Raw genomic sequence first — 12602 nt, 5'->3', positions numbered from 1 at the left:
TTTCGCCGTGAAGTGTAATGAGACAGACAACATACACTAGTGTGTGTGTGTGCGAATTATGATTCACATTGGCAAACTATAAAATGTCTAGATATTACAGTTCTGTTTTAAATTCACTATAAGTATCAGCAGATCGTCTGCTTTTTATTTAGTTTCAAAATGCATAAAAAGTATGATAATAAACTAATTAGGATTATAAGACCAAATATAAAGACGCACATTGACTAGTATCTACATACTGGTGAGTGGACATTAACCATGTGAATGTAGCAAGAAATTTATCGAGCAGTATTGTGACTTCGACCCCACCTCGCTTCCGTGGAAGAAATCGTTATGTTATAAGTTGTGTCATGCAAAATCCTTTTGGTTATGATTCCAATACATATTTAACTACGAGTAGAAAGTAGTTTTGATTTTCTAACTTGATGAAAACAAACTATAATCTCATTAATTCTAACAGACTTTACGATTTTCAAAATGGCGGCGACACTCTGTCGGGAACATCCGCCAGTCTGTGGATAAATGCTATTTAGGTTTGTTTTCACCGAGTTAGCAAAAATCAAAACTACTTCTACTGGTAGTAAAATATGTATTTTATTGATGGCCAATAGGATTTTGCATGACATAGCGTATAACATAACAATTCTCTCTCCTGGCAGCGAGGTGGGTGTCAATATAATACTACTTACAATATTATTGTTACTTCGACCACAACCTCACTTCCGAGGAAGAAATCGTTATGTTACAAGTTGTGTTATGGAAAATCTTTATGGTAATCAATCATATACATATTTTACTATAACTAGTAAGTAGTTTTGATTCTTTAACTTCCGTGAAGCGATCTGAACACAAGTAAGATATCGTTTCAGGCTTCCACAACGCTCGCTTCGCACTCACAAACATAACCCATTTAGCACGAACTGCGGGTCCTGTGGAAATCTGTGCATGGTGACACCATCACCCGACCCTAGGAGCAATTGACGACAAAGCAACGATTCGGCATGTCGTCGTTCATGTCGAGAAATCATCAAAATGATGAGCGTGCTACACACTTTCTATACAACTAACTGAAAATCGTTCCTCATATGACGTCACTGCAGTGCTCTGGCGACAGAGTTACGTAACCTGTCTGTGGTTTCATTGGCGGGCGAGAGGGAAGCAGGCGACTTTTTGGCCACTTTTAATCGCTCGGTATTAATTAACCACAAGTTTTTAAAGAATAAATTTGGTGTTCCGCATAAGACTAACCACAAATCTTTCATATGTAACAAAAGAGTAACAAAACAAAAGTGGTTCTTTAATAAACTGTGAGTGAAGGCGCGTTATTTGACACTATAGTCATCTAACATAAAACTGTTTCATGTCAGCCTGTAAATATTGGGTCAACCTGCTGTCTATAAACAAGGACAGGTGTTGTTTACATGCAAACTTAGCAGCGGTGTCAACCTTGTCTGAATGGTCTAAACATTTCCCTTTCAACACATGCATCATGAACTAAGTGTGCTTCACCACATCGCGTGACAGGTGACCTCCAAAGTGCTCAGTGTTGCATAACTTTGGAATAGGTCGTGCCCCGGCTATCATACAGGCCGGAGTGCAAACTTCAAAAAGTCACATGGGTGTCCGATCAGCCTCCCATTGGCTACGACTCGGCAGTGTAGATTTTATCTGCCCACGAGTGACAGAACTGTCACAGCTATGCGTGCCTGGTGATATCAATGTTTAAGCTTGGAATTTACTGCTAGAATAAACCCTTTCATTACATATTTTAAAGAACTTAATTTAATTGGTCAAAGTTTTGATAATGATAAGAAAAATACTAAACAAATATCACCCAGTGGAGGGAGAAGAAAATGTTCTGCATGTTGATGTGCCTGGTGGAAGAAAGGGAAACATGAAACCCTGAATGAAACATTTCCTCCAACTAGCAGACTTGTTGCTATGGAAATGCGCCTCCTCTGGCCATCTGACTGATATAGTGGGAAGTAGTAGGGGGAATTCAAAAAGAAACATATATTTTCAAAATGTATGTCTTGTAGACAGTCTACATCAATACTTTTTGCAGTGAGTCTTCATAACATACTTCTTTATACTCATGAACCGATTTTGTGATATTTCATGGACTGTACTTGAATACTGCTTTACATTGCATCGACAGACAGTTTTGACAAGGCAGCATGGCCACACACCATTTGTGTAAAGGTTTGAACCCTGGCCTTTAAAGTTTCAAGCACCCAATGGGTCGTGTCAACAGAGCTGACATTGGGGCAAACACACAGACTGGGTACTTTGGACTAATTCAGAAAAACACATAAACAAGTGTACTGAGCACATACTCTTTCAGTAAAACTCAATTACGAACAAACAGGTTGGGTGGATAACTAATAGAAAGGCAGCTACTTCTACCACTGTTCCAATAGAAATAAATATAAAACAGGAAGAGTGTTCTCAAATAACCGTTTATTCCCGGCCCAGAAAATAGCCCAGATGACAAGGCCTGTCTCACGGCACTCACTGTATGCACTATACAGGTAGCAGTATACGGCAATATGTCTGCTATGGTGATACGCCCACAGCCTCCACACACAATGTACCACACAGTGCATGTTGTGATACAAACTGTTCAACATGCTCACCAACCAGTCCATAACAAATCTCTCAACATTCCTTCAACTAAAGATAACATAACGACGAGGGAGTACCATTCCTCCCCATAGCCCCAACTTGGTTCAATATGGATTTGGTTATGTTGGTTTGTAATACCAATAGAGGTATCCTCGACATGGGTTTCAGGATGTCAGATAAAAACCAGATCATCATCCCTCTGTCGCCACATATCGGTGAAAGTCTGGCCCAGTGTTCCTTACAGTGTTGCATCTAGGAGATGTGGCCTTGTAGACCACTGCTTCTGGCTACAATTTATGACAAGAATGCTTCCGTTTCAATATTTTCATGCCTGTCTAATGGCATTGGAGCGACAGCGTAAACAAATTTCTGTACATTTACTGGCTTCGATACATTGAAAATAAAATGTCCATGCATATTTTAGTTAATTATGCATTATTTCCAGCATCATGAATGGCCCAGGGAATAACAAATGTGCTCCTATCTCATAACAATCACATAAATTACACTAAATACGCAGCTAGATGCAACACTGTTCACTGCTGAAGTCTCATTCATTGATCAATCATATAGTGATGGTTGACAGGTAAATATGATCTTCAGCATGTCTGCGACACCAGGTGTCTGTGAATTAAAGCAATGGTGGAGCAGGTTATCTGTGGCTGGTTTTGCCCATCTTGCGTTTGCCGGAATACAGATGTTTGGGCATCATGTTGAGGATCACCCTGTCTCCCTCTCCCTTCTTGGCCTGGTGGGCCATGGGTTTCTGGGCCTTCCTGGCTATCTTTCGATCTTGGTCACCATCTGCAACACAAGTCACTTGTTGATGAGGTGAAGACTATTGTATTTATATCTAATATATAGCAGAATAGAAGCGATAGGATTTCTGTTGATTTTATATTGTACAGTTCTTCCCTGCTCTGATACTGTAACACTGATACCCTCTCTCAGACACAGCATACTTACTCTAAACTGACCAACCAGTCCCTGTTTAAACTCCTTAATGTTGATCCACTTGTAACAACAAGTACTAACGTTTTCACTTTACTGTGCGTGAGCGAGTACGGTTTTACGCCGCTTTTAGCAATATTCCAGCAATATCGTGGCAGGGGACACCAGAAATGACTGACTGAGTTTGGTTTTACGCCGCTTTTAGCACCAGCAACATCACGGCTGGGGACACCAGAAATGGGCTTCACACATTGACCCATGTGGGGATTCGAACCCGGGTCTTCGGCGTGACGAGCCAACGCTTTAACTACTAGGCTACCCCACCGCCCCTACACCTGAAATGAGCTTCACACCAGAAATGAGCTTCACACATTGTCACCATGTGGGGAATCAAACCCAGGTCTTCGGTGTGACAAGCGAACCCTTTAACCACTAGGCAATCCCAGCGCCCAACAAACTTGGAAACATAATTGGCATTAATCTGGATTAACATGGATGAACCTGGATTTAGACCAACACTCATAGGTTTCTGACATGCCAAGGGACGTAACTCTGAAAAGAGATAAGTCAAGTGTCGACACTCACCGCTGTATCTCTGACGCCAGACAGGTCACGTGCTCTTGACCTTGACCTACTTCTGCTTGGATCTTCAGATTCATCTCGTTTCCTCTTGAGTGGTTTACGGCTAGCACTTCTTGTTTTGCTGCGGGCATAATGTGTCTGAAACAGAAATCAAAAGTTTAATCCTCTCACTGATTCCAGAGACTAAAACGTTTGGACACTGGGCTAAAGGGAATACACAGTGCCAAATGTAACATATTTGGGGCTACACTTTCTTGGTCAAGTACAGATTCAACAGATTTGACCACTTTCTAAAAGGCTTTGTGTAGTCATAGCTTTTAGCCATAGGAGCTGTTACACTGGTAAGAAGGGTACACAAACTGATCTAGACTATCAGTTGTCTGACTTGAATCTTGTGGAAGCCGCAGAGGTTGAGTGGGTTAGATTGCTCACTTTCTATGCTGGCAGTTAGGTGCCTAGGTTTGCTACATGGCAGACTCACCTCTGACTTGTTGTCAATCACAACCCCAAGCGCCTCCATCTCCGACTCCAGACGGCTCTTGTCCACCTTCTTCCCTGTGCGGGGAAGTCGGGACCTGTTGGCACCCCTCTGCTCCAGGGACTCCATCATCATGATGCCCTTCTTCTCTCGAATCCTGGGGGACGCATTTTAGTATATTCAGTCCACAGTCTCAACTTTCTTATGGGACAGTGATATTTACTGTGTAACAATGTTCCAAGCATAATAAATATGTACAAGTGATATTCAGTAAGAGGCAGTGATGTACTAGATTTAGACAGAGAGACTTGGAAAGAGCTAAAAGGAGCTTTTTCCAGAATCATCTGCCTTAGTGTAGAATTTTCTAGCGCCTTTTCCCTAGGTATATAAGTGGAGTTAACTCTTGCCTCTCTTCTCACATTATATCTCAAGCCACAGGAAGACCAGCAGTTTGTCTACTAACTCTTTGCCCTGGGATCGAGGATTTTGGAGAATTTCATTTTGATCCTGAGGAAAACATTAACGTATATCCTGACAGTCCAGTCTCAACTGAGACCCAACTTCTCTTGGAACCCTGAGTACACAACATGGCATAGTTTCATACATGTTTTAAGTGTTTGGAAGCTGTGATAAGAGTTGCCTCCCAATAATGGAGTTATCTACCTTACCTGCTTGCTTTCTCTCGAATTTCCATCATCTCCTCATCTTCTTCACTCTCATCGCTGGCATAGAAACCAGCAGCCTCTCTCAGCTCTTCCTCCTTCTCCAGGGCATCCAGTTTCTAGAAACATACCAAGTAACCATGGTAACCACTGATAATTTGAAGCTACAAGAATACACCACAATAGTGTACTTGGAAGCAACAAATTCTTGGAACACTACTACTCCACAATCTGGGCAGTGTGTTCCTACAATAAACAGGACTAGTTCCTACCTCCATGATGTCTGGGTCGATGAAGTCGGCAACGTTGTGGCCCTCCCAGATCTCCGGCAACACATCATACTTTTCCTCCTCATTCCGCAAGTCCCACTCCCCTGCAACAACAAACAATATCAGTAACCATGGCAACAAGTACTAGGTATATATTTAATACAGTTACATCGTACTTCATTTCAGCTGTCACTGTAACATATTCATTGTGTAACTGAAGTATTACTAAAGTTCAACCAGTTGCGAAAAGGTTTGCTTCTGACAGTAGCTTACTATATGTTGTGACATGAGTTAGTTACTCACTTCTTAAATCTAGAATGTACTCATCATCCATTTCAAGCTCAACCTCTCGTAGCTGCAAAGAAAAGAGATAATAAATAAACAAAGTATGACAAATAAATGGGATCAACTTTATATTTAACAGACTTTTAGTTAGATCTTTGTGTGACAAGTTAATGTGAGAGAACAGCCAGTAATGGCCACAAGAACACTTCAGTCTACTGAGCTGATATTGTGAACTTTAAATAGGGATGTCACAATACAACCATATCTGAGAATATTATTAGAGTGAGTGAGTTTAGTTTTACGCCACACTCAGCAATATTCCAGCTATATGGCTGGTCTGTAAATAATTGAGCCTGGATTCAGCGAGCCGGAATACCCGATCACGCTAGTCGCCTCTTACGACAAGCACTGGTAACTGTTGATCAATTCTAACCCGGGCCTTCACGGGTCAATATTATCAGAGCATCAATATCATCAGTGTATTGGTGAATCCTGACATTCCTAGATTTAAGTGAAACAATTTCCAAGCAAACACCTGAATACGTGACAGAAATCTAGACTAACTATAAAGTAGAGCTGCAACAAAGCTCAGAGGTTTTGAGAATCAAGCAGTTAACGACATGAACATATTTACCAGCTTCTTCTTCTTTTTAGAATCAGTATCCATTTCTGCTCTCTTCTTTAAAACTGACTCAGGAATGAAAGGTGGCCGTTCCTGTAACCATGACAACAGTTTTGAATGAAACAATGAAGTTCATTATAAAAAAATTGCATGTCAGTGTCAGGTGACCCAACATATTAACTTGATCATGTTAGACAGGCACGAATTGTCTTCATCCAAACATTAAATAATTACCAACAGGAAGACATGTATGCTGAGTGCTATATCCTAAACATCATGCACGTTGAGCAGATCAAGGCAAGGCTGAATGGCGGCCTAAAGTACAAGGGAGACAACTCTCCTTACAAGGGGCGCAAATTCTGTGTTTCATTGTTGTGAGTTGTATGTTTCAATCATGACATCTGTGGTAGACATATGATGGTAAAACGTGACAGTGTTGACCACAGTGTGTGCTTGAAGCAACGTTGACAGTTTCCAGACAATAACAATGATCCAATGTACAGCCAGTTGTGTTGTCACAAGTTTCACAAGTCTTGTAGTGGTGTACTTCCCTACCTTGCCATCTCTCTGTGAGGGGTAGGCCACCCGCAGTCTGTTTGCAATATCAGCAACTTTCTTGGTCTTCAGTTTTGTTTCCACACGATGAGCCAGCAGTCTCTCACATGCCTAAATACCAACAAGGGGAGGTAACTCAGGGATAACACACACAATACAATCACAATGAGTACAATAATGGACAATTTACAACAAACATCTTACACAAAAATACATACAATATTTTAAAGAAGTCACTGTTAAGACAGCTCCTCTGACTCATGGCAACACAAATGAGGTGAAAATATCAGAACAACCATAATCTGTGTTGAAAAATGAACTCCAATGAAATCACTGGATTGGGTTATTCAGAAATGATTAAATTGATTATATTATGGTAAATTACAGTTTGAACAAGTAGGCAGCTCAAGTTCATGACATTACAGCTAGTATTCTGTCTGCTTTAATAGCAATAACTGCTCCTCCAGAAGCCGACATGGTCCATCCACAGGGGAGGAAGAGCAGACTCACCTCTGCCCGGACATCCATCACCCCCTCCTCTGTCAGAGTGCTCATGGACAGCACAGGGATAGACTCACTCTCAAACTCATCGAAGAATTTCTGCAAGGGAAACAGTCAGAACCACATGATTTTAGGCCTTAAGCCACATTCTCAATTTCTCATCACTCAAGCCTCAATCAGGGTCAGCCAAACCTATAGTACATTATAGGTACAATCACTCACAAATCATTCACCACAGTGCCATTTTAGACAGGAAATATAGGGCTGGGGCATATTTCATTGTTATCATCTTTCCCAAATTACAATAGTTTTTTGTGGGACTGACTCACTGTCCTCACCCCTTGGTGCAGCTCAAGTCTGCTTCACAGAGGTACTTCATGATGTACATGCGACTCACCTTCTTAGATGCATCCAACTCCTCCAGTCGAACTACATCGATCTTATTTGCTATCACCAGCAGGGGCTTGTTGGCGAACAAAGGCTTGATGTTGTTGAAGAGGGACACCTGCAGGGAAGCACTTCTCATTAGGAATGAAAATACAAGGCACTCACATGGACTGAAACAGTACTGAACCACTATCAAACATACACTCAATAGTCTCGAAACTTAACGCAATCATAAATAACTTCAGATATGAGATTTGAAAATTGCTCAAGAAAAAGTATGTTGATCTTCAAAGAAAACAGAGATGAGTGATGAGTAAACTGCTTGTCACAGAGATGACATGCTGGACCTGCTTGTGTCAAGTCTTACCTGCTCCTGTAGGGAGTGTCCACACTGCTCAGAGAGGTCCATCACGTACAGGACGGCGGCACGGATGTGGGCGAGGGCAGTGATGGCCTGCATCTCGATGGTGTTCCTGTCTTCCAGGGAGTGATCCAAAATACCAGGTGTGTCCAGCACCTGAGGTAGTTAAAGATGTTAAGTGAAATGGGATTCTAGATCACTACTGTTACATAATGACAAGCCAAATGTTACTCTTAACCCACTGTGACAAATCATCTCCCCATGATGTTTTCATATAGTATATGTGATAACATTTAAAACCTGCCTGGATGTTCAGTGAAACCTACCTGCCAGCGGAGGTATTTGTAGTCAGTGTGGCCCACATACAAGGACTTGGTTGTGAAGGCATAGGGCTGGACTTCAACATCAGCTCTCGTTATCTGGAACCAGTAATACATACCTGTATGTACACATATCTACATATACAGAATACACACTCACAGCATGAACACAAACAACCCCCACACATGTACTCACACTCACAGTGACACAACAGGATTCTCTACATCAATCGATTCAATGTCGTCCAATGAAGCTATTCAAGAGAATACATTACTTATCTTCTTACATTTCTTTAAACAGTTAAGACACACTGGCCTAATAGACTGACTGACTAACACATAAACACACACAATGTGTGCAACTGAACTAGTGGCTGCGTCTATCCCTGTACAACAACAGTCAGGACTTTCAACATAGTCTGCACTGTTCATTAGGCATCAGTGTAGCATACATCCACGTTCTTCCCTATACTGCACTGATCACATGCATATGTAACCAAACCGTGACAATGAAGTTACCCACCTTGTTGATGAAGCTGGACTTGCCAACGTTGGGGAAGCCGCAGATGAGGAGGGTGCGAGTGTTGGGGTCGATGGAGGGGAGTCGGGACAGATGCTGCCTCACCTGCTCCAGATACTCCAGACTCTGCTTCTGTCGCTTCATGATGGTGCACATCCTGCAGACAGACAGGCATCAGTGAGCCGTGTTAGGGTGGGAGAGACTGAGGTAATTGTGAGGGGAGAGAGGGCAGTAGTGGGTAACAAGGTGGTATACTGTTCAGCACACATCACAGATGGAAGTCAGCGTTTCGTTGTAAACGATTACCATAAAATGTCCATAACTGTTTATCAAAACTATGGTTGTGAATAACATTTGACACTATGTCGGTTCAGTAATGTAGGTGAGTTCAACATTTAACTTCAAACAGTCACTTCATAACAGTGTGAATATTCTTCAAATAAAAAGTTTGGTTCATCATCATCCACTAAGTCTAAAATGTTCACCATTAATTAAAACCATGACAAAACCATGGAAGAATATGTATATAAGACCCCTCTGTTTATACAAATAGAGTTAATCCATATCCTTATTACATCCACTACATTGCTCCCCTATATACACAGGACACCCAAACCCTGAAGTGAAGCCAAGCAGTTTACCTTCCTAAAGCAGCCTTCTTCAGTTGCTTACATCTGTACAAAGTATCGCCATACTTCATGAGCCGGACATAGTCCTTTGAAACACTGAAAACAAGACAATGACATTATACTTATAGTCAACATAGCTATGGGATTCTACACAACACCGGCACTGCCTGAGATGTCCACTGTACCAAAGTTATTACACTGGACCACATGCATAGCTGAGCTATATCTCTAATTGTTTAACAGATTAATGTCTTCCTTTATAAAGGTAACTTAGATGGTTCAGTTTAATATGCTGCAGCTCACTTATGGAGCTTAAGTGGAATAACATTATGTGTTTTCAGACAAATTTCAGTTGTTGTTTTTTTAGAGAACTTGTTGCCTAAAATGCCATTTGAAACTATGAACATAAAATGATGGAAATGAGTCTCTTATCTAATAGATATTACTCCTGAGAAAGGTTCCAGCATATGATTAAATGAAAGATAATGGGAGCCACTGACTTGTCGATGAGATGTCGAGCTGTGTTCATCTGACCCAGGGCTAGCTTGTAGTGATCCTTGTCATACAACACATTCATCAAGTCAGCGTAGAAGGGATGGATGTCCTGGAAACACACAATACCTTCCCTGTCAGAACCAATACCTTCCCTGTCAGATCCAATACCTTCCCTGTCAGATCCAATACCTTCCCTGTTAGATCCAATACCTTCCCTGTCAGATCCAATACCCTCCCTGTCTGATCCAATACCTTCCCTGTTAGATCCAATACCTTCCCTGTTAAATCTAGCCTCTTGTACTCCTCAATATCAACGAAGTTGAAGAAGTGACTATATGCAACAGACATTATTATATAATTCAATATTGACATGGAACCACTAACCAGCACAATTCAGTGACCATCATTTGTTAGAATAAACACAAATACCCATTTCCATCTGCATTATCACTGATTATAAGCTGTTGTCTTTCATTTGAATATGTACAGATACTGAGGCAGCCTGCATATGGAAATGTCTGCATTGTGACTCAGTGTAACTGATACAGTCGTATATTTTATAATGCTATAATATGTGATGTGACCACTGCAACGCATAGATACAAAGATGAGGTCTACAATAGCGGACATGAATTTAATCGGTGAGCTCTTCAGTACACAACATCATAAACAGTGTTTAACATGTTTTCATCTTGGTCTCCACATCCCATTATGTTGATTTATCAGTGGACTCTTTAGAAAGCGCTTGACACACTGTCACAAACATTTCTGTGTTCTCAAATGTCCTGAGAAAATGCCAAGCCATTTTTATCAAAATGTTTAATGTTACAAACACCAGGCAGCTCTTAGCAGCATGTTCAGCATAACAAACCTTAACATTTAAGTTTTACAATTGCATGTCCAGGTGAAAGAATAACTTTCTCAGTTGTCCTTCAAGACCCAGATGATCATGCCACAACTACTGACCCTGCACCAAGCAATCACCAGTAATTAAACTACTTTCTCGGCATACTTAGAAGCTAAATCCCATACTTTACACATTGCCACTAATAGCAGGGGTGAACAGCCTGGATCATGTTGATGAATTATTGAGTCCACTGAAAACAACAGCCACCCATTGTGATTTCCAGGATAAGTGATAGTAGTAACCAGTCTCCTACCTCAAGTTTGGGAAATTCTGTAAGGATCATCGACAGCTTGTCATGAAAAGTCTGTTGGGCAAACTTCACTTTCCGCATGTAAAACTGACGTATCCGTGAGATTTTGTAATTCTTGTGAATAACAGTTGGTGTCTTTCTCTGGGTCTTCGAAAGGACGATGTCAACAAAGTCCTGTAGTGGAGAAAAATACATATGTTAGTACTACAGACATAACTGACATAGTAGATACACAGTGATTTATCTAAATGCACTCACAGGATCAGCCTCAATAAGGTCAACAGCATATTCCAATCTTGTCACTTAATGTCAGGTCACATGCCATTAATAATTTAGGTTACAACAAGTGATATTGTTTGTTGGTTCAGCAATATTCCAGCTATATGACTGCTGTTTCGATTAGAGGGTGATTTCATTGTATTTATACATATATATCTTTCCATTACAAATACAAGTTTGTGAATATGGAATATGCCAGGAAATGCAAGTTATGGCATGAAACTGAAGTGAAATGTACTTTATATAGTTTAAAGCAGCATGATAATACCTCTATTATTCATTCATGTGCATTGTTGGTAATCGTAAATGGTTATAGTAACTTATACATATGTCATGGTCAAGAGAAAGTCTAGGGAAGATCAAAGTCAGTTAACAGTTAGGTTGTGTTTTGCATGGAAGTACACTGTCGATCGACTTTGTCAAGCAAAAATGACAACATCACAGGCGTCATTCATCAGATTTTGACATGACGAGAATAACCGTGTCTATTTCCAATCAAACAAAACTGATCCTCACCTTTGAAGAAGGAACAACGGTTAATTTCTTGAAATTATAGTGAGACATCTTGCTGTTTGGGTTGCAAAAGCCTCACGTGTATTTGGGTAAAGGAAAGTACCGAAGTAAATATGAGGTCACTTCCGGTTTGGTTGTGAAATGCTTTACTATTTCCATAGATTTAGATATCTCTCTACATTTAACATGTTAATAAGTCCGTTAAAATAGAATATGATGGTAGTTAAAATTTAATGTTTTGGGCGACCTGATAAGATTTGAAATGTGGTCGACTGAGTCAAGAGTTATCTCCAGTTCGAAGCACTCGTAAAAGGTACAGCTTAGATTTTTAAAAGATAACTTTTGGGGGGAATATCTCTTTTTTACCTACACTAACACACACACACACACACACACACACACACACAGACA

At 40.7% G+C, this 12602-nt stretch overlaps 1 protein-coding gene across 2 annotated transcripts; it reads right to left on the bottom strand.

Moving 5' to 3' along the window:
• Window positions 1-2445: 2445 nt before the first annotated feature.
• On the bottom strand, window positions 2446-12286 carry LOC124284709 (GTP-binding protein 4-like). Of its 2 annotated transcripts, none has more exons than XM_046720816.1 (17): window positions 12195-12286; window positions 11403-11573; window positions 10248-10351; window positions 9760-9843; window positions 9122-9275; window positions 8605-8697; window positions 8285-8434; window positions 7928-8035; window positions 7540-7629; window positions 7030-7140; window positions 6487-6567; window positions 5871-5922; window positions 5571-5671; window positions 5305-5417; window positions 4640-4793; window positions 4158-4296; window positions 2446-3444 (listed from the first exon to the last, which is right to left on the bottom strand). In XM_046720816.1, exons 1-17 carry the CDS (start codon window positions 12240-12242, stop codon window positions 3278-3280), a joined length of 1920 nt encoding a protein of 639 aa, XP_046576772.1. In that variant the 5' UTR covers window positions 12243-12286; the 3' UTR covers window positions 2446-3277. The 2 variants fall into 2 exon arrangements, with proteins under 2 accessions (XP_046576772.1, XP_046576771.1); XM_046720815.1 differs by having other exon boundaries at window positions 2446-3429; window positions 4162-4296.
• Window positions 12287-12602: the final 316 nt, after the last annotated feature.

The sequence above is a fragment of the Haliotis rubra genome, unplaced genomic scaffold, assembly GCF_003918875.1.
Source record: "Haliotis rubra isolate DU_JTF1 unplaced genomic scaffold, ASM391887v1 Scf342, whole genome shotgun sequence".
NCBI lineage: Eukaryota > Metazoa > Mollusca > Gastropoda > Lepetellida > Haliotidae > Haliotis > Haliotis rubra.
Note: the sequence above shows the minus strand (reverse complement) of the source record. Positions and strands in the feature narration are given on the sequence as shown.